We start from the raw sequence: 21985 nt of genomic DNA, 5'->3' as shown, positions 1-21985 counted from the left end.
TTCCATCCTACTCCAAGCTGCTTTCACTCCTTTCAGAAGAACAGTTTCTCAGTTCAAATTATGAAACTCCCTGAAGTGCATGAGCTAGTGGTGAACGAGAGCTAGTGGTGACCGAGAGCTAGAGAGAGGGGGCAGGAACAGCCGTACTAGTGACTGTCAGTTAATTTTGAGCATCTTCAGTGTACACTCTGCGGGTGCTTCAAGGACATCTCACTGCCATCTGTAAGGTGGATGTTCCTTATTTAGTGTGTGCGGGTACTGACCCCGGAGCTCAGGGTGAAGTCCTTTGCCCGAGGCCGCACGTCCCCCTGGTGGCTGACCACCGAAACCCTGGCTCTGATTGCCCAGTGGAACTTGGGTGAGTTTTTTAATTCCGGTTTGCTCACTTCCAAGTCAGTCTAGGGAGATGGCTTCTAAGGATTTGTTTTTAGAGAATAATAAAGGATGCTAACGTTCACTGAGCATCCACTGTGTGCCAGATACTTAATATGCATTATCTCAGTTAATGCTCTTAACAGCCCTGCTGGGAAGTGTGACATTTCTGTTTATCACTTGGGGACTTAATGCTACGAGCCATTTACCACACAGCAGAGGAATCTTTTTAAACCAGGAACCAGGGTGTCTCACTCCTTGCTGAAAACCAGTGCTTCCCGCGGCACTTGGGGTGAAACCAGCCTGCCCGCCCCCAGCTCATCACTCTCCTCCCCTTCGTGGCGCTTTGGCCACGCTGCTCCAGTGCTGACCCGACCTCGCTGAGCTCTCACCCCTTTGCTCTTGCTGGTCCCTCGGCACAGGAACTCTCCGGCTTCTTGTCACCCAGGTCTCAACTCGGATGTCGCCTCTTACCAGAGACCTTCTTTGTCCATTTAATCTAAAGTTCTCTCGCTTCCCCTTCATTCTGTTACCTTGTTTTATTTTCGTCACAGTACTTGTTGCTACCTAACATGATCTTTCTTTGGTTGCTATTTGACTCTGCCACTAGAAAGCCAGCATGGTGAGGGCAGGCACTTTGTCATGGCTGTGTGAGGTTGGTATTATAACTGTGCCCGATGGACGGATGGATGGAGGGCTGAATGAATGAGATGTGGTGAGGTCAGCGCACTTGATTGAGGCCCTGCAGGTCTCCGGGCTGAGCCAGACTCCAAAGCCCTGCTGCCTGCAGTGGCCACTGCTAAGGCCTGAGGGGTGTCAGAGAAGCAGTATCTGGGAGGACATCCTGATCTGGCTGGCCGCCACCAGCACAGGGAGCCCTCCCCAGATGTGGAGAGCCGGCACAGAGAAGCTGCTCCCTTCTCCAAAATGCAAGGCACAAAATTTGACTGAGTTTGAAACAGTTTTTTTAAGATAGTTATGAGCTGCCAGTTCCTCGTTTACTTTGCAGAAAGAGACATCGGGAAGACCCTGATGTGGAAATGGTGGAGGATGCATCCCGAAAGGAAATGACAGCAGCTTGTACCCCCCGGAGAAGGATCATTAACCTCACCAGCATTCTGAGTCTCCAGGAAGAAATCAGTGAGCGGGGACATGAGAGTACGTAAGTGCTGAGGGCTGCCTGCGACTCCCAGGGCCAGAACTGCTAATGTGAAGGTTTGGGAAGTGCAGGAAGCGTTTGTGTTGGGACAGCTCTGCAGTGTGCTGAGCAAACCTCGCTTCCTTTAGTAACCCACAGCAGCAGCAGCTGAAAAATAATTTTCAACTGGGAGAGAAGGGAAAAAGTAGTCTCTGGCTTTAGTTAGAATTAATTGGTACTCTCGTTAAACCAGAGGAGTCAGAGTAAAGTCATTTAAATAATCTTCAGTTTGATTTCTGTCTTAGCTAAAAGCAGCACGGCCTGCCCTGGGTGTGCTGTTGCTGAAAGTGCACAGGCTCTGGGGGGCCCTAGTTTGTATCCGGGCACTACTGCTTCTGTTGTGTGACCTTAGACTCGTGACCTAACCTTTCCGTGACTCAATTATTCCTCATCTGTAAAATGAGATTAATTTTACGCTTGAAGATTATTGTGCTGATTAGAGAGAAATGTAAGTAAAACACTTGGTACAGAGTAAGGAGTCAATAGATATTTTTATATCCTAAAGATAAAGTGAAAAATCATTATCTTCCTCAGAAATAGCTTTCAGAACACCTGAGTATAGAACTCCATTTGAGTCCCCATTACTCCAAAACTAACTTTATGGTTTTAGTAACAAAAGGGGGCTCGTCACCTCCCAGGGATGAACTGACACAGGGACTGAGGTGTGTGATAGTGACTTGGCCCTAATAGCAGTCCTGACCCCACTTAATGAGCCACAGTCGTGCTCCAGGTGGAGCCGTCATTGCTGGGCTCCACTGGGCGGCTCTGCACTTGAGTCTACACAGTTTAGCCCTGGCCTTGCCATTTTTCATCTACTACACATTTCTTGATTAAACAAGTTAACATTTTATAGCAGTGTTGAAATTTATCTTAAAATATGACAACCTGGACTTCTAAAAGAAATGAGTGGGGAATCCCCTGTCAGTCCAGTGGTTAGGACTCCACGCTTTCACTGCTGAGGACCCAGGTTTGATCCCTGGTCAGGGACCTGAGATTCCACAAGCTGTGCGGCGTGGCCAAGGAGCAATTTAGTGCCTTTCCCACTGACTCTTAGCCTCCTAAACAGCTGCTCTGACTCAGAGGCCCCTTACGTCTTCTCTCTCTGTCACTGCTTGTTTGAATGAATGCAGGAAGGCCTCAGTTTGCCTTTCCTTGCCCGTTCTTTCTTTTCTTCACACTCTGGGCCTTTGTGTGTCTGCATGTGGGGAAAGCCATAGGGGGCCTGTTCCCTTGGAAGGCTACACGCTTCCTGTGACAGGCCTTGCAACTTGCAGATGGCGCTGCCAGTTGGCTTCTGATTTCTGTTTCCGTTAAGATTTGCTCCCGTTGCTCTTTCCCTCTGTTATTGGCCTTCAAGCTGGGGGCTTTTAAAACCATTTTAAATAATTAAGAGGAAGGTGGGCCATGACTTGATTTATTTAGCAGCCTTCCTCACAGTTGCTTAATTGACAGACTCCCTCACATTTGGGATTTACTGAGTTTTCTTTAAGGATTTGTATTCCTTATGCAAAGCAGGCTATTTAAAGTTATAATTTCAATAAATTTCTGAATAGTTGCAAACTATTTTCAGTGCAGTACAAAGCTAACCTGCACCAAGTTTGGTCAGGTTTGGAGTTCATTGATGAAGTGTTGATGAATCTAAATGTTCTGAAATTGTATGTTCATGAGTGCTACCTCATTTAATTCTAGAATAGTCTTGTGAGGGAGGCAGAGCAGATACTGTTATCTCTGTTTTAAAGATAAGGAAATGGAAGATGGAGAGGACAGATTAGTTGGAACATCACTACAAGGCAAAACTGGCCTGGGTGCCTGCCCTGTGGAGGGTGGGTCGTTACTGGTGTGGCCTGAATCAGAGACGCTAGCCCAGTATTTAGGTGCAAAACTAGGTCAGCTGCTCTAGATCACATGTTGGGATGAGCACAGCATGTGATCCCTGATCCCTCAGACTGAGGCTGTTTTCAGACATGCAGGGTAGGGTCTTACAGAGGGAGTCCCAGTCCTGGTGTGGGGAGTGGGTTGAGCACTTTGGAGCCAGGAGGACTCTGCTGAAGCCCCTGCCAGCTACACCATTCCGTAGCCACTCAGAAGTCTGTTCACCTTTGTGGGGCCTTTCCCTGCTCTGTGAAATGGTGCTCCTGCTACAGCCCTTACCGGGCTGTTGTGGTGAACACCTGAGACACCATGTGCAAAGGTGGGGGTGGGGCGCGCTGCCTTGGGCCCTGCCCACCGCATCTGTTGATGCGGCCCCAAGCAGGGGTGCTGCTTGTCTCTGAGTTGAATGCCTACGGGGATTTCTCTGAAGCTCAGATCTGGGGAGGCAGGCCAGAGCCTGGCTGTGCCCGCATAGAGCTGTGACCCTGGCCCAGGAAGGAAGTAAGATGCTTTCCTTTAACGACATTCTTAATTGCACTTATTTGTGTGATTATTTCATCGTGGTACCTGGCAGAGTGCCTGGCTCGGGAACTCAGGAGATCTTTGCTGAAGGAGGGATTGGGAGGAGCCGCCTCGGAGGGGAAGCCCTGGAATCTATTTTTGAGGGATGTCAGAGTTGAATGCTCCGTCAGACAACTCTCGAGTCTGTGGATTTACCCAGTCCTCCTGGGTACACTTTCGAGCAACAAATGAGGTTAATTTCCGGCCCAGTATCCTGTCACATGTTCCGTGGAATTAGGCTTATCCTGGATTGATAATGACTAAGTTACTTATTGCCAGTCACATAATTTTGATCTGTTAAGGAGGATGAGGAATGTCATAAGTTATTTGCTATCGCTTGAATCTGAAAATGTGCTTAACATTTCATCCACAACTTTATTTTCTTGATCTTTGGTGAACAGTCCTGGGTTTAAGTGTACACACTCTTCTATGGTTTGTCACCACGTGACAGCTTCTTTTGGTTCAAGAAGTCAGTTCGGGGGCTTCCCTGGTGGCTCAGTGGTTCAGAATCTGCCTGCCAATGCAGGGGACACGGGTTCGAGCCCTGGTCCAGGAAGATCCCACGTGCCACCAAGCAACTAAGCCCGTGCGCCACAACGACTGAGCCTGCGCTCTAGAGCCCGCGCGCTGCAACTACTGAAGCCCACACGCCTAGAGCCCGTGCTCTGCAACAAGAGAAGCCACCGCAATGAGAAGCCCACGCACCGCGACGAAGAGTAGCCCCCGCTTGCCGCAACTAGAGGAAGCCCATGCGCAGCAACGAAGACCCAACGCAGCCAAAAATAAATGATAATTAATAAAAATAAATATAAAAAAATCTTAAAAAAAAAACCCCGGAAGTCAGTTCAGCAGACATTGCACCACGCCGAGCCCCGAGGCAGAAAATGCATTGAATGCACTCAAACCTCTGTCTTAAAGGAGTCCACGCTGTTCGGGCGGTGGGGGGGGGGGGCGCCGTTTGGTAAATTGCCGGCTGTGACATAAGGTAGAATGAGGGACATTCTGGAACAGAGAGGCCGCGTCACCAGTGTGACAGGGTGACATCTGCCTGGAAGGGCTGCTTGATCAGCTCAGGCAGCAGCCAGAGGCCCTGGGGGCTGCCAGGAAGCAAGCTCCACACGTGGCCCTTAGGAACCAGAGGACAGCTCACCCTTCCTTCAGGTGGCTTTACTTGCTGCTTCTCAGAGAACGTGCTGAGACCCTAGGCTGCCGTTGTGAACTCGGATGTGTGGTTTGCCTTTGAAGCACAAAGGATTTGGTCCTATTTTGCTGCTGGCAGAATGGCAGGGAAACGCCCGCAGACCTCCAGTGCTGTGGGCGTAGCTAGGAGAGGAATGAAGCACAGGTTCTAGAGGTCCTGATAGGAGGCCGGAATGGGTGCCAGCAGCCTCACGGAGCCCAGGGAGGAGAAGCCCTGCCTGTCCTTGTCCACCTCCTGCCTGGATGGAGCCCCTGCAGGGAGCCAGCGCCCCCCCCCGCGGCCCCCTGGCCAGGCTGGGCCTTGGTGGCCTGTGGATGCATCAGAGCTTTGATGAAAAATCTGTATGGAAAAATCTCTGACCCTTTTTTAGTAAATTACACTGCTTCTCTTTCCTCCAGTGCCTCATTATTCAGGATTATTTGATGTTCTCCAGCTTCTAAGATAATCATTTTCCACCTACGCAGAACATCCTGTAGAGACATTGAGTTTCCAGTGGGAACAGAGGAGAACACTTATTCTAATAAATGAGGAAAATAAGCCTCTTTCTGCGGGGGGAGCAGAGTGTTGCAGAACTTATGTAACAATGTGAGAACTCATGTGTGGTGTCCAAGCTTAAAAAAAAGTGCAGTAAAAATGTGATGTACAGGCTTATGGCTGTCCCCAGACCTTTGCCCTGCTGTCTCCACCCCCTCTCCCCTGTCCCCCTTTGTGGTGGTATGTTTACTTCTTCCATTAAATATATATGTATGTACACGTACACACACACACTCAGATAAATTAGTAGACGCAAAATCATGCTTATGAAACATAAGTAGGATCTACAGGAGAAAACAAATGAACGCTAACTTAAAGGAACAGCTCGTTGCCATCACCTGTGCAGCCCTGTGTGCTCTTTCCCTGTCCAGCCCCTTCCCTCCTCCCTTAGGGTAACTGTGACCCTACATTTTGTGATTATTTCCTTTCTTTTATTATAGTTTTACCACCCATATTTGTAGCCCTACAAAATTTATTGTTTACTTGTACAAATTTTAAACTTTGTATAAAGGGAATTATATTTTTCTGCAATGTATGTAAGTATACACATATTCCTAAAATTCATCCATCTTGCTACGTTCCAGTTTACTTTTTCTGCTTGTAATAGATTCCACTTCCTGACTTTGCCACATGTTTAGTCACTCATTCTGCTATGGAAGGACATGTGGGGGAGTCCAGGGGCGTCACCCCTGCCTCTCAGCCCCCAGCCCCTTTCCTGGACCTGAGCAGATCAGGAGCTTGGCACACTGGCCGGGAAGCTCTATGCAGGGTAAGACACACACTTAGAGTTACTGCTGGCTTGTAAAGTGACAGCTTGTTTTCCAAACGGGTCGCTAAGTGTGTGGTCCCACCAGCAGTGTGGAGAGTTGCTTTGCTCCACTGTTTCTCCAGTGTTTGATGTTGTCAGACTTTTTACCAGTTCGGTGTTTGTGAAATGGTGTCTAATGGTGGTTTTCATTTGTGTTTCCCTGATCACTGATAAAGCTGAGTAGGTGTATTTCCTCTTCTCTTAAGTGCCTGTTCTAGCTTTCTGCTCATGTTTCTGTTGGGTGTTTGGTCTTTTCTAACTGATTTTAGAAGTTCTTTATATGTTTATTCTAGACAGTAATCAGTTACATGAAAATATCTTCCTTCAGTTTGGGGCTCTTGTGGTATTTTTTTATGAATGCTTCCCCCCCCCCGCCATATATATATTTTTAAATTTTTAAATTTTATTATTATTTTTTAACATTTTATTTTATATTGGAGTATAGTTGATTAACAATGTTATGTTAGTTTCAGGTGTACAGCAAAGTGATTCAGTTATATATATCTATCTAAAGAATAGATATATTTTTCTAGTCTTTTTCAAATTTTTTTCCCATTTAGATTATTACAGAGTATTGAGCAGAGTTCCCTGTGCTATACAGTAGGTCCTTATTAGTTATTTATTTTAAATATAGCAGTGTGGACATGTCAATCCCAAACTCCCAGTCTATCCCTCCCTGCCAAGTTTGTTCTCTAAGTCTGTGAGTCTGTTTCTATTTTGTAAATAAGTTCGTTTGTATCATTTTTTTTTAGATTCTGTATATAAGTGATGTCATATGATATTTATCTTTCTCTGTCTAACTTCCTTCACTTAGTATGATAATCTATAGTTGCATCCATGTTGCTGCAAATGGCATTATTTCATTCTTTTTAATGGCTGAGTAATATTCCACTGTATGTATGTGCCACATCTTCTTTATGCATTCATCTCTCGATGAACATTTAGGTTGCTTCCATGTTTTGGCTATTGTGAATAGTGATGCTATAAACATTGGGGTGCATGTATCCTTTTGAACCATGTTTTTCTCTGGTTGTATGCCCAGGAGTGGGATCGCTAGATCATATGGTATCTCTGTTTTTGGTTTCTTAAGGAATCTCCATACTGTTCTCCATAGTGGCATGTACCAATTTACATTCCCACCAGCAGTCTAGGAGGGTTCCCTTTTCTCCACACCCTCTGCAGCATTTGGTATTTGTAGACTTTTTGATGATGGCTATTCTGACTGGTGTGAGGTGATATCTCATTGTAGTTTTGATTTGCATTTCTTTAATAATTAGTGATGTTGAACATCTTTTCATGTGCCTCTTGCCCATCTGTATGTCTTCTTTGAAGAAATGTCTATTTCGGTCTTCTGCCCATTTTTTGATTGGGTTTTTTTTTTTTTTTTTTTGATATTGAGCCGCATGAGCTGTTTGTAAATTTTGGAGATTAATCCCTTGTCTGTCGCATTGTTTGCAGATATTTTCTCCCATTCTGTGGGTTGTCTTCTCGTTTTGTTTATAGTTTTCTTTGCTGTGCAAAAGCCTTTGAGTTTAATTAGGTCACACTTGTTTATTTTTGTTTTTATTTCCATTACTCTAGAAGATGTATCAAAAAAGATATTGCTGCGATTTATGTCAGAGTGTTCTGCCTATGTTTTCCTCTAAGAGTTTTATAGTATCCAGTCTTACTCAAAATGGGTTAAAGACCTAAATATATGTCTTCTTTGGCGAAATGTCTATTTAGGTTTTCTGCCCATTTTTTGATTGGGTTGTTTAGTTTTTTTGTTATTGAACTGTATGAGCTGTTTGTATGTTTTGGATATTAGGCCTCTTGGTTGCATTGTTTGCAAATATTTTCCCCCTGTTTGTAGCTTACCTTTCTTCTGTTTATGGTTTCCTTTGCTGTGCAAAAACTTCTAAGTTTGATTAGGTCCCATTTGTTTATTTTTGTTTTTATCTCTATTGCCTTGGGAGACTGACCTAAGAAAACATTGGTACGATTTATGTCAGAGTGTTTTGCCTATGAGCTCTTCTAGGAGTTTTATGGTGTCATGTCTTCATGTTTAAGCCTTTAAGCCATTTTGAGTTTATTTTTGTGTATGGTGAGAGGGAGTGTTCTAACTTCATTGATTCACATGCAGCTGTCCAACTTGCCCAGCACCACTTGCTGAAGAGACTGTCTTTTCCCCATAGTATATGCTTGCTTTTTTTGTCAAAGATTAATTGACCATAGGTGTATGGGTTTATTTCTGGGCTCTCTGTTCTGATCCATTGATCCATATGTCTGTTTTTGTCCCAATACCATGCTGTGTTTTTTGTTGTTCTGTTTTTGTTTATTTATTTATTTGGCTGCACTGGGTGTTTGTTGCAGCACGTGGGATCTTCATTGCGACATGTGGGATCTTTAGTTGTGGCATGTGGGCTCTTGGTTGCGGCAAGCAGGATCTAATTCCCTGACCAGGGATCAAACCTGGGCCCCCTGCATTGGAAGTGCAGAGTCTTAACCACTGGACCAACAGGGAAGTCCCATACCACGCTGTTTTGATTACTGTTGCTTTGTAGTATGTCTGAAGTCTGGGAGGGTTATACCTCCTGCTTTGTTCTTTTTCTTCAGGATTGCTTTGGCAATTCTGGGTCTTTTATGGTTCCATATGAATTTTACGATTATTTTTTTAGTTCTGTGAAAAATATCATGGGTAATTTGATAGGGATTGCATTAAATCTGTAGATTGTTGTGGGAAGTATGGCTATTTTAACAATATTAATTCTTCCAATCCAAGAGCATGGGATATGTTTCCACTTCTTTGAATCTTCTTCAGTTTCCTTTATTAATGTTTTATAGTTCTCAGTGTATAGGTTTTTCACCTCCTTGGTCGGGTTTATTCCTAAATATTTTATTTTTGGGGGTGTGATTTTGAAAGGTATTGTTTTTTTACATTCTCTTTCTGATATTTCATTGTTAGTGTAAAGAAATGCAACCAATTTCTGTGTGTTAATCTTGTATCCTGCTACCTTGTTGAATTCGTTTATCAGTTTTAGTAGTTTTTGTTTGGAGTCTTTAGGGTTTTCTGTATATAGAATCATGTTATCTGCATGTAATGACAATTTTATCTCTTCCCTTCCAATTTGGATATCTTTTATTTCTTTTTCTCATTTGATTGCAGTGACTAGGTCTTGCAATAGTATGTTGAATAGAAGAGGCGAGAGTGGGCATCCTTGTCTTTTTCCAGATTTTAGCGGGAAGGCTTTCAGCTTTTCACTGTTTAGTATTATATGGGCTGTGGATTTGTCATAAATAGCTTTTATTATGTTGAGATATGTTTCCTCTATACCCACTTTCGTAAGAGTTTTTTAATCATGAATGGATGTAGAATTTTGTCAAATGCTTTCTCTGCATCTATTGAGATGATCATGTGGTTTTTGTCTTTTCTTTTGTTTCTGTGGTGTATCACGTTGATTGATTTGCGAATGTTGAACCATTCTTGTGAACTTGGGATGAATCCCACTTGACTGTGGTGTATGAGCTTTTTTATGTGTTGTTGGATTTGGTTTGCTAATATTTTGTTGAGAATTTTTACATCTGTATTCATCAAAGATATTGGCCTCTAACTTTCTTTTTTGGTGGTGTCTTTGGTTTTAGTATCATGGGTGATGGTGGCTTCATAGAATGTCTTTGGGAGTGTTCTCATCAATTTTTTTGGAACAGTTTGAGAAGGATCAGTATAAGTTCTTCTTTGTAGGTTTGGTAGAATTTGCCTGTGAAGCCATCTGATCATGGACTTCCGTTAGTAGTGATTTGTCTGTTCAAATTATCTGTTTCTTCTTGATTCAGTTTTGGTGGGCTGTATGTTTCTAGAAACTTGTCTATTTCTTCTAGGTTGTTGAATTTGTTGGCATGTTCATAGTATTCCCTTATGGTTTTTTGTACTTCTGTGGTGTTGGTTGTTATGTCTCCTTTTTCATTTCTTATCTTGTTTATTTGGGTTCTCTCTCTTTTCTTCTTGGTGAGCCTGGCCAGAGGTTTGTCGATATTGTTTAACCTTTTAAAGAACCAGCCCTTGGTTTTATTGATTTTTTCTATTGTTTTTTTAATCTCTATTTTATTTATTTCCTCTCTGATCTTGAGTATTTCCTTCCTTCTGCTGACTAGGTTTTGTTCTTCTTTTTCTAATTCTTTTAAGTGGTATATTATGTTGTTTATTTGAGATTTTTCTTGTTTTTTGAGGAAGGTCTATATGGCTGTGAACGTCCCTCTAAGAAATGGTTTTGCTGCATCCCATAGATTTTGTATGGTTGTGTTTTTATTGTCATTCGTCTCAAGGTATTTTTAAATTTTCTTTGATTTCATTATTGACCTGCTGGGTTTTTTTTAGTAGCATGTTGTTTAGTTTCCATGTAATTGTTTTTTTCACATATTTCTGTGGTTGATTTCTAGTTTCATGCTGTTGTGGTCAGAAAAGATGCTTGAGACAATTTCTATACCCTTAAATTTGTTGAGGCTTGTTTTGTGCCCTAGTATGTGGTCAATCCTAGAGAATGTTCCATATGCACTTGGAAAGAATTTCTTTTTTTTTTTTGGATGTAATGTCCTGAAAATATCAGTTAAGTCTAATTAACTGTTCTGTTGTATTATTTAGGATCTCTGTTGCCTCACTGATTTTCTGTCCAGAATATCTGTCCATTGATATGAGTGGGATGTTAAAGTTTCCTACTGTTATTGTATTCTTGTCAATTTCTCCCTTTATGTCTTTTAGTATTTGTCTTATGTATTTGAGTACTCCTGTATTAGTTGCATATATGTTGACCTGTATTAGGTGCATATATGAATGTAATAATCCTCTTCTTGTATTAATTCTTTTATTATTACATAGTGTCCTTCTTTATCTTTCTTCATGGCTTTTGTTTTAAAGTCTATCTTGTCTGATATGAATATTACAACCCTTACTTTCTTTTCATTTCTGTTTGCATGAAATACCTATTTCCATCTCCTCACTTTCAATCTATGTGTGTCCTTTCCTCTAAAGTGGGTCTTTTGTAGGCAGCATATTGTAGGCTCTTGCTTTTCTATCCAATCTGCCACTCTGTCTTTTGATTGAAGTGTTTAGTCCATTGACATTTAAGGTAATTATTGATAGATATGTATTTATTGCCATTTTAAACTTTGTTTTCCCTTTGATTTTATATTTCTTCTTTGTCCCTTTCTTTTTTGTTTTTCCTTTTGTGGTTTGATGATTTTCTTTTGTATTATGCTTATGTTCTCTTCATTTTGGTTTTTGTGAATCTATTGTATGTTTTTGATTTGTGGTTACCGTTTTTCAAGTATATTAACCCCTTCCTATATCTACTTGTCTTAGACTGGTAGTCATATAGGCTCAAACACATTCTAGGGAATAAAAAAAAATCTGCATTTTCTTTTCTCCCCCACATTTTATGATTTTGATGTCCTTATTTACATCTTCATGTTCATTCTTTTGCTGTTTCATTGTGGTTATTATTAGTTTCACAGAATTTTTTTTTTTTTTTTAAATGTGTGTACTGGCTTATTTAGGTGATTTGCTTTCCAATTGTGATTTTCTCTTTCCTATGGATTATTTTCTATTTAGAGAAAACCTTTCAATATTTCCTTTAGGATAGGTTTAGTATTGCTGTATTCTTTTAGTTTTTGCTTGTCTGAGAAATTCTTTATCCCTCCTTCTATTCTAAATGATAATCTTGCTGGGTAGAGTATCCTAGGTTGCAGATGTTTCCCTTTTAGGACTTTGGATGTATCTTGCCACTCCCTTCTGTCCTGCAGTGTTTCTGTAGAGAAATCAGCTGATAACCTTATGGGGGTTCCCTTGCCTCCTTTGTTTTTCTCTTGCTGCCTTTAGAATCCTCTCTTTAACTTTTGCCATTTTTATTATAATATGTCTTGGTGTAGGTCTGTTTGGGTTTACCTTGTTTGGGATCCTCTGTGCTTCCTGTACCTGGATATCTGTTTCCTTCTTTAGGTTTGGGAAGTTTTCAGCCATAATTTCTTCAAATACAGTTTTGATCCCCTTTTCTCTTTCTTCCCCTTCTGGAATCCTTATTATGCATACATTGGCACAATTTATATTATCCCATAGGTCTCTTATGTTGCTTTCATTTTTTTTTTTTTTTTTCATTTGGCTTTCTGTCTGCTGTTCTGATTGGGTCATTTCCATTATTCTATCTTCCTGGTTACTTATTCATTCTTCTGCATTATTTATTCTGCTGTTCATTGTCTTTGGTTCAGTTTTCATCTCAGCAAATGAGTTTTCTAATTTTTCTTGGTCCCTCTTTATAGCTTCTAGTTCCTTTTTACAGTACTCTGCATTTCTGTCAATAGCCTTTCTAAATTCCTTCAGTATTTTCATTATCTCCTTTTTTAACTCAGTGTCTATTAGACTGAAGAGGTCTGTTTCATTGTTTTGTTATTTCAGGGGAATTCTCTTGGTCTTTTAATTGGGAGTGGTTCCTCTGCTTCTTCATTTTACTTATAGTTCTCTTGCTCTATGAGTTTAGGAGAAACAGTTATCTGCTGTGGTCTTGGAGGGCTATTTATATGTGGAAGTGTCCCTGTGTAGCTTGTGTGGGTTTAAGATTTTTGGTGTGAGGGCTGTTTTTAGTCTGGATGCCTGCCACCTCTTTCCTTAGTGTGTGCTGGCCGTTACCTCTTGATAGTGGATGTGCAGATGCTGTGGCTGGTGCCTGGTCATGGAGTTCTCAGTGGCAGTGGCAGCTCACGTGTGCCCCCAGAGCACATGATTAGAATGGAGGTGGCTCGGGACTTCTCCTGGAGTCTGGGAGGGCAAAGTGGGCAGCTCGAGACTGCTCCTGAAGTCCAGGGGGCAGCAGCGACTCGTGACTGCTCCTGGAGCTCATGTAGGCAGTGTCTTGCTGCGTTAGAGCTCGTGCGGGTAGAAAGGCTGTAATGGTGGTTCCTGCCCCTCCCCTCACGCACTACTGACACAATGGCACCTGGCCTCTAAGGCAGCCCAGGCTTCCTCTGCATACACCATCAGGTGTGGTTGTACCAGACTCCAGCCCCTTCAGGCTGTTTCCGTGCAGCCCATCCCAGTCCTCTCTCTGGGTCTGATCTCTGAAGCCCAAGCTTCCGTACCCAGCCCTCGCCTGTATCGGCAGACAGGTGTCTCAGGCTCGGAAGTGCAGAGCTGTGGTACTGACTGTCTGTGCATGTCTTTCTCTGTTCTAACTGCTGCAAACTGGTTGCTGTGTTCTTCTCTGAGGCTCTGAAGCTCCCCCTCTGTCCTGGTTGATCTCCCCGCCGGTGACAGGACTTCCCAGGGTACAGGAACCTTTCCTCTTTTACAGCTCCATCTCAGGGATGCAGGTCCTGTCCTGATTCCTTTCTCGCTTTCTTTTTTATTTATTTATTTATGTATTTATTTTTTGCCCCACTTGGTTACGTGGAGATTTTCTTGCCCTTTCAGAGGTCTGAGGTCTTCTGCTAGTGTTCAGTAGATATTCTGTGAGAATTGTTCACATGTAGATGTATTTTTGATGTATTTGTGGGAGGAGGTGAGCTTCACGTCCTAGTACTCCGCCATCTTGATCACTCCTCTACCACACATTGGCCTTTTAATCTTATTTAGGAAATTCTTTCTATCTCTGGGATAATTAAATCTATATTCTTATATTATCTCCTAAAATGTTTATACTTAAATCTCTAGTCCATCTGGAATTAATTTTTGGTATATGGTGTTATCGTCACAGTTTCCATGTGAATATCTCATTGTTCCATATTACGTTGTTACTGTCAGTTTGTTTGGGTTTAGCCAGTATTTTCTGCTCATAATTCTTTTCCTCAGACCTTTCATGGTCTGCCCTAAGCACCTCCTTCTGTGGGGCCTGAGATGGCAAGCTGAGTTTTGCTTTGTCTAATCCATCTTTATTTTGGTAAGTTTCTTTGCTGGGTTTAAAATTCCAGATTGGCAATTATTTTTTTCTCAGTGCATTGAAGGTATTATTTTATCAGTCATTGGCTTCTATTGTTGCTGTTGAAAACTCAGCTGTCAGTCTTATATTTTACTACTTTGTGGGTAATCTCTCTTTTCTCCCTGAGAGCTTTTAAGATCTCTTTAGTGTCCTGCTTATCTCAGGTGTGGATTTTGTTGGGCTTCCTGGAGCTGAGGTTTGGTGTCTTTCATCACTTCTGGGATATTCTCTGATCTTTTGTCTTGAGAGTCTCCAGTTACTGTCTCTCCCTGTCCCCCGCCCGTTCCGGGATTTACTTACATATTTGTTCTTCTCCATATTGCATAAGCTATCTATCTTTCATATTTTCCATTTCTTTGTCTCTCTGTGCTGCACTTTGGATAATTTTTTTAGATCTACCTTACCATTAATTACCTTGCCAACTTTGTCCACTCTGTTCGGTCTATCTTGATTTTTAATTTCAGTTATTGTATTTTTTATTTTTAGAAATTTTATTTGGTTTTTTTTGAAATCTCCTTGATCATTTTTAATATAAACTTATTTTTATTAACTTTGGTTTTAATTTTTAAGATTGAGTCAGAATAAAATCATTTTCCCCATTGTTTACCATGGTATTTTGACCCCCACCTGTTAGCATATTAAAATACAAAAGACGTTGTATCACGTGACCTTGCCAAAGGTGCAGATAGCGACAGTTCTACTTTCTTCCTTTCATATTTTTATACTGTTTCCTTGCCTCACTACAATGGTTAGGACCCCCAGTACAACGTCAAATAGGATGAGTGAGCATATGGGTGTTAATTATCTTGTTCTCCATTGTGGAAAGAACACATTCAGTATTTCACCATTAAACATGATGTTAGTTGGAGGTTTTTCATAGATGCCCTTTTCAGATTAAGGAAGTTATTTTCTGTTCCTAGTTTGCTGAGAGTTTTTAATTATAAATTGTTGTTGTCTAATACTCTTTCTATATCTAAAATGATCATGTATTTCTCATTTATTCTGTTAATATGGTGAGATTTTCCAAACGCTAAATCACCTTGCTTTCCTGGGCTAATCTCTTCTTGATTGTATTATTCTTTTTTTTTTTAATATATTGCTGGATTTAATTTGCTGATGTTTTGTTTAGGATTTTTGCATCTGTGACTGTAAAGGATATTGGTCTAAAATTTTCCTTTTTTCAATGTCTTCTCAGGTTTGCTGTTAGGGTTATGCTAACCTTGTGAGGTAGGAATTATTCTTCCTTTATTTTTTGAAAGAGTTTATGTAAGATTGGTGTTATTTCTGTTTTCTTTTTCTATTTTTTAAATTGCACTATAGTTGATTTACAATATTGTTAGTTTCAGGTGTACAGCAGAGTCATTCAGTTACACACACACACACACACACACACACACATATATTCTTTTTCAGATTCTTTTCCATTCTAGGTTATTACAAGATATTGAATATAGTTTGCTGTGGTATGCAGTAGGTCCTTGTTGTTTATTTTATATATAGTAATGTATATCTGTTAATCCCATAATCCTAATTAATCCCCACCTGCTTTCCTCTTTGGTAACCATAAATTTGTTTTCTATGTCTGTGAGTCTGTTTCTGTTTTGTAAATAAATTTATTTGTATTATTTTTTAGATTTCACGTGTAAGTGATATCATATATTTGTTTTTCCTTGATCACTTTTGATAGTCTCCTGCCACTTATTCAATGTTTTAATATCTCTTAAGCATACTGAACATGCTTATTATTTTATCCTCTTTGCCGATATTTCCAGTCTCTAAAACTTGGCAGATGTGACTGTGATTTCTTCTGGATTCTAATTCTTGGTGCCTAGTTTCTTTGTGTATTTTGTAACTTTTTGACCACTAAGTCCTGGTACTTTATCTGTGAGGAATTATTTGAAGTCTGGGTTGAAGATGAATTCCTCCAGAGAGAATTTGCATTTGATTCTATCAGGAACCTGGAGGAACAGTCAGCCCTGGAATCAGTTTAAACTAAAATCTCCACTTTAAGTTGTCAAGCAGCCTGCTTAGTGTGAATCCTGGCTGCAAAAGAGGGGAAGCGGCCTCCTGTTACAGTCCACATTTTGCACCATTCCTAGGCTTCTGTTTTTCTTTCTCTACACCTCAGAGCCTGCAAAAACTGAAGATCTTGATACCTGCAGTTCCTCCAGTGTCTTTGGATAAAGCTGGTTTCAGAGCTCTTGTTACTTCTCTGGCTTCCTGCTTTGTCTTGGATTGTGATCTTTGAGTATTCCTAAATCTTTTGGCAATTCCTTGTTGCATTTTGAAAGATTAGTTCTATCTTATTCCTTCTTTGTGTGTACTTTCAGCAAGAGGTTCCGTTCAGGAACCTGTTTGTTGTCTCTAGTTCTGGTGCTTTGGGCTGCAGAGAGGTGTTGGTGGGGTGCAGTTACTGACCTGTGTCTTGTTTTCCAGCTCTCCGGGAGGTGCTGCGTAACCACTCGTTTGTGGGCTGTGTGAATCCTCAGTGGGCCTTGGCACAGCATCAGACCAAGTTATACCTTCTCAACACCACGAAACTTAGGTAAATTGGTGTGAATGTGAAAAAAGCCGAGCTGCTAGAAGAGTAGTCCTGGAGGCAGAGGCAGGAAAAGCCGGGGAGAGCAGGATGACATAGTTGGAAAGGGCCCTGGCTTTAGAGTCACATGTCGTTTCACATCTGGGCTCAACCATTTACCATTTATGTGACCATGGACAAGTCACTTTCCTAATCTGCGTCTCGGATTTCTCATCTGTAAGATGAGAAATTTGGGTTATTACTACTTAACTTGCAGGGTGTTGTGAAGGTAAAATTACATGAGACGCCTGGGTTTGGTAGATGCCCAGTGCTCAATAAAAGTTGGCTGCTGTGAACTGGGTGCTAAGGGCTTAGTGCTGGTGGAGCATTGCAGCGTGTGCTGTGTACAGCAGGGTGCTGTGGGAGATGCTCTGGCGGACGTCCGCTGCATCGCCCACTCTCAGCCCTTTAAATCCAACTGATTGGATTTAAAACCGGGGTCACGTCCCTGCCCTCCCTATACAGCCCATATTTTTTAAATGGTGAGTTGTAAAAGAAGTGATTTATAGGATTCTTTGCAAGTGGGGAAAAGGTGAGCAAACAAAAACTCCTTCTTAACTTTATCACTACTGAGTGTTAGAACCTTTTACAGCACCAGAGGGGTGGGGATAGAGCACGGGTGATGACAAGGCAGATGGTCTTAGTGGTCTGACCTGTGTGCAGAGGCCGGCCGCCAAAGCCCTGGTGGAGCAGGAGATCCCAGGACTGTTAGAAAGACCACCGCGAGGCAGCACATCTCTGTCCTACCCGTCTCGGGTTATCTCTCCCATTTTGTCCCTACTGCTTGGCTCTGAAGCATGGATTCAGCTTTTCCTTAAAGTCACTTCATTTTTATTTTCAGTGAAGAACTGTTCTACCAGATTCTCATTTATGATTTTGCCAATTTTGGTGTTCTGAGGTTATCGGTAAGTTTATTTCCTGGTTCTCATTTCTGAAACTTCAACAACTGGTCATTTCTGAAAATAGCTCTGCCTTATTATCTTATTTGTAGTATATTAAATTTTTCTAAATATGCTTAGAATAGTTTATTGTATGATTTGCATATGGAGGTATCTTCATATAGTTTTATACAAAGCAGAACAGTCATTTGGTAGCCAACTTAAATGTTTATTATTATTATTATAGAAATTAATACATATCTACTTGAGAAAACTTGGAAAGAGATAAAAATAGAAGTAAACATTCTTTAAAGCCCATGACCCAAACACAACATAACAAGTTCAGTCCATTTCTTTCAAGACCTTGTCATTGCCTAATTTTAATTTAGAGTTAAAAATCATACTATCTATGTAGTTTCATGTCTTCTTTTTACGTTTGACATACTTTACAAAAAAGCTCTCTGGAATTTTTATTGGCATTGTGTTGAATCTATGGATCAATTTGGGGAGAAAATCTTTTGTTAATTTATCCCTTAATATTTCATATTTTTTGGACACTATTGTAAGTGACATTTTTATAAATTGCCAATTGTTTGTTGCTAGTATCTAGAAATACAAGTGTTTTGGTACATTAATCTTATATCTTGCGACCTAGTTAAACTCACTTAGTAGTTCTAGTAGCTTTTTTATTGACTCCAGCAGATTTTCTATGTAGATGATCATAGCATCTGTGAGTAAAGACAGTTTTATTCCTTCCTTTCCAATCTGGATGCCTTTTCTTACTTTCTCTTGCTTGATTACACTGGCAAGAAGCTTAGTACAAGGTTGAACAGTAGTGGTGAGAATGGAAATCCTTCTCTTATTCCTGATCTTGGGGGAAGCATTCAGTTTTTGACTATGAAGTATGCTTTCTGCCGTCGGTAGGTTTTTTGTAGATGACCCTTAGGTGGTTGAGGAAGTTCCCTTCTATTCCTTGTTTGCTTAGAGTTTTTATTCAGGAATGGATGCTGAATTTCAGATGCTTCCTCTGTATCTGTTCAGATAATTGTATGGTTTTCCTTTTTTCAGTTTGTTAAGATAGTGAATTACATTGATTGATTTTCATATTTTAAACCAGTCTTGCATTCCTGGGGTGAACCCTGCTTGTACATGATGTATTATCCTTTTTATATATTACTGGAATTGATTTGTCAAAATTTCGCTTACAACTTTTTTTTTTGGCTGGGCTGCGTGGCTTGTGGGATCTTAGTTCCCCGATCAGGGATTGAACCCGGGCCCTGGCAGTGAAAGCGCGGAGTCCTAACCACTGGACAACCAGGGAAGTCCCTTGTTTACAACTCTTAACATCTGCATTCACGAATGATATTGGTTTGTAGTTTTCTTGTATTGTCTTTGTCTGGTTTTGGTATGGGGTAATGCTGGCCTCATAGAATGAGTTGGGAAATACTTTTTCCTTTTCCATCTTCCAAAAGAGTTTGTGTAGAATTGTTTATTCCTTAAATGTTTGGTAAAATTCATCAGTGAAGCCATCTGGGCCTGGAGATTTCCTCACAGGAAGATTTTTAACTAAAAATTCAATTTCTTTCATAGATATAGAGCTATTCATGTTAGCTTTTTCTTGAGTGAGCCTTGGTATTTGGTTTCTTTCAAGGAATTTGTCCATTTAAGTTTTCAAATTTATTGCCATAAAGTTCAGAATATTTTTTATTCTTTTAATGTCTGTAGATCTGTACTGATGTACTGTACTCTGTCATTCCTAATATTGGTAATTTATATCTTTTTAACTTGATCAGTCTGGCTGGGGGTTTGATCTCAACTGATTTTTTGTTTCATTGATTTTTCTGTTAATTTTCTGATTTCCATTTCATTGCTACCTGCTCTGATCTTTATATTTCCTTTCCTCTACTTATTTTAAGTTTAATTTGTTTTTCTGTTTCAGAAGCTGAGGTCACTGATTTGAGATCTTTCTTTTCTAGTATAGGTGTTAAGTACTATAAATTTCTCCCAAGTGCTGCTTTAGCAGCTTCCCACACATTTTGATGAGTTGTTTTCATTTTCATTCAGTTCAGAATACTTTCTAAATTCCCTTTTGATTTTTTCTTTGACCCTCGCATTATTTAGAAGTATATTATTTAGTTTCTAATGACTTGGGGATTTTCCAGAGATCTGGTATTGATTTCTAATTTAATTCCATTTAAAAAAATTATTTATTTTATTTTATTTTTTGGCTGCATTGAGTCTTCGTTGCTGAATGTGGGCTTTCTGTAGTTGCCGCAAGCAGGGGCTACTCTTCGTTGTGGTGTGTGGGCTTCTCATTGTGGTTGCTCTTCTTGTTGCGGAGCATGGGCTCTCGGTGCGTGGGCTTCAGTAGTTGTGGCTTGCGGGCTCTAGAGTGCAGTCTCAGTAGTTGTGGCTCACGGGCTTAGTTGCTCCTTGGCATGTGGGATCTTCCCGGACCAGGACTCGAACCCGTGTCCCCTGCGTTGGTAGGCGGATTCTCAACCACTGCACCACCAGGGAACCCCTTAGTTCCATTTTTGCAGAGAACATATCGGAATCCTTTTACACTTACTGAGACTTGTTTTATGGCCCAGAATATAGTCTATATTGGTAAATACTTTATGTGCACTTGAAAATGGGCTTGTTGAGTAGAATATTCTATAAATGGCAGGTGTATCAAGTTGATAGTGATGCTCAAATCTTCTGTATCCTGATTTTCTATCTACTTGTTCTGTCAGTTATTGGGGAAAGGATATTGAAGCCTCCATGTAATCGTGTCTATTTCTCTTCACAGTTCTATTTTATCCTTCATATATTTTAAAGCTCTGTTATTGAGTACATAAACATTTAGGATTGTTAGGTCTTTTTGTTAATTGACTCCTCTGTTGTTATGAAAAAGTAAGAACAGTGTACTGTGGGTTTATAATATGTAAAATGTATGACAACAGTTACAATGTCTGAAGGAGAGAAATGGAAGAAAATTTAGGCATCTTATTTTTCACAATAGATTACAGTCTTCTATCTAATCAGATGATTTACCTGAAATGTCATTCGATTTAACTTACTCTCCCTCCCCCTTGCTTTAGTTATGGGTAAGGCAGTAGGAAGAAATGAATGATCTGCTTACTGTCTGCCTTGTGATTTTCTAGAAATACGAAATTGGGGTCCTTAAAGCTACACAGAAGGAAAGTGCCGCCTCAGGGCCTCGCCTTTCCCACCTGTTCAGCAGGTCTTTTTGTTGGTCACACCTTCTCTGTTGAAATGGCCATTGGTGAGGAGGAGGATGAGCTTCTGTTGTGGATTTTCAGGTGTTTTCTTTGGGGGAACTGCGGAATGAGTGTTAGATTTGTCACTTCTCACCTGCTATTGTTGTGAAGATGGTTTTGTGGGAATTCAGGCTGCGTTTGGATGCCCTGTTATGCTCACTCCTAATGTTTTTGATCCTTCCTAGGAGCCAGCACCGCTCTTTGACCTCGCCATGCTTGCCTTAGATAGTCCTGAGAGTGGCTGGACAGAGGAAGATGGTCCCAAAGAAGGACTTGCCGAATACATTGTTGAGTTTCTGAAAAAGAAGGCTGAGATGCTTGCAGACTACTTCTCTTTGGAGATTGATGAGGTGGGTGATGGTCATTTTTATACCTCCATTGTATTCTTCAGATAAGAGTCAAGTTCTGTAGTTGGTCCAGGATCAGGACAAGAAGGCTGGGCCCCCTCTCAGAAGCAGCCTGTGACCTCTGTGACATCTTCACTCCCTATTTGCATTTCTAGGTTCCACAACTTTTATCATCCATTCGTGCACATTCCTGTCCCCAGGGTGCAGGACCCAGGCAGGAGGGAGAGCTGAATCCCACGGTCCCTGCAGGCCCCAGTGAAGGAGATGATGCTTTGCCACTCGCTCTCCTAAGAGGTTTCTTCCTCTTACCCCTTGATTTCTGGGGCCTTCCTTGATGTGTTCTTTGGTTGGTGAGCAGATCCAAAGAGAAGGCGGCTCTGCTACGTGTCAGGACAGAAAGCTCTAAGTGCTTAGTTCTGCTGCCCCCAGT

At 41.0% G+C, this 21985-nt stretch overlaps 1 protein-coding gene across 3 annotated transcripts in view; it reads left to right on the top strand.

Annotated features, from left to right (window-relative positions):
- MLH1 (mutL homolog 1) overlaps nucleotides 1–21985 on the top strand; it is a 50367-nt gene that overhangs the window by 25861 nt on the left and 2521 nt on the right. For all 3 annotated transcript variants that reach the window (XM_061195247.1, XM_061195246.1, XM_061195248.1), the window contains exons 13-16: nucleotides 1382–1530; nucleotides 16923–17031; nucleotides 17906–17969; nucleotides 21394–21558. In XM_061195247.1, the coding sequence (XP_061051230.1) occupies nucleotides 1382–1530; nucleotides 16923–17031; nucleotides 17906–17969; nucleotides 21394–21558 (487 nt within the window). The remainder of the gene's footprint in view (nucleotides 1–1381; nucleotides 1531–16922; nucleotides 17032–17905; nucleotides 17970–21393; nucleotides 21559–21985) is intronic.

The sequence above is a fragment of the Eubalaena glacialis genome, chromosome 7 (assembly GCF_028564815.1).
Source record: "Eubalaena glacialis isolate mEubGla1 chromosome 7, mEubGla1.1.hap2.+ XY, whole genome shotgun sequence".
NCBI classification, from domain to species: domain Eukaryota; kingdom Metazoa; phylum Chordata; class Mammalia; order Artiodactyla; family Balaenidae; genus Eubalaena; species Eubalaena glacialis.
The sequence above is the reverse complement of the archived record's forward strand: the minus strand, read 5'-3'. Positions and strand labels throughout refer to the sequence as shown.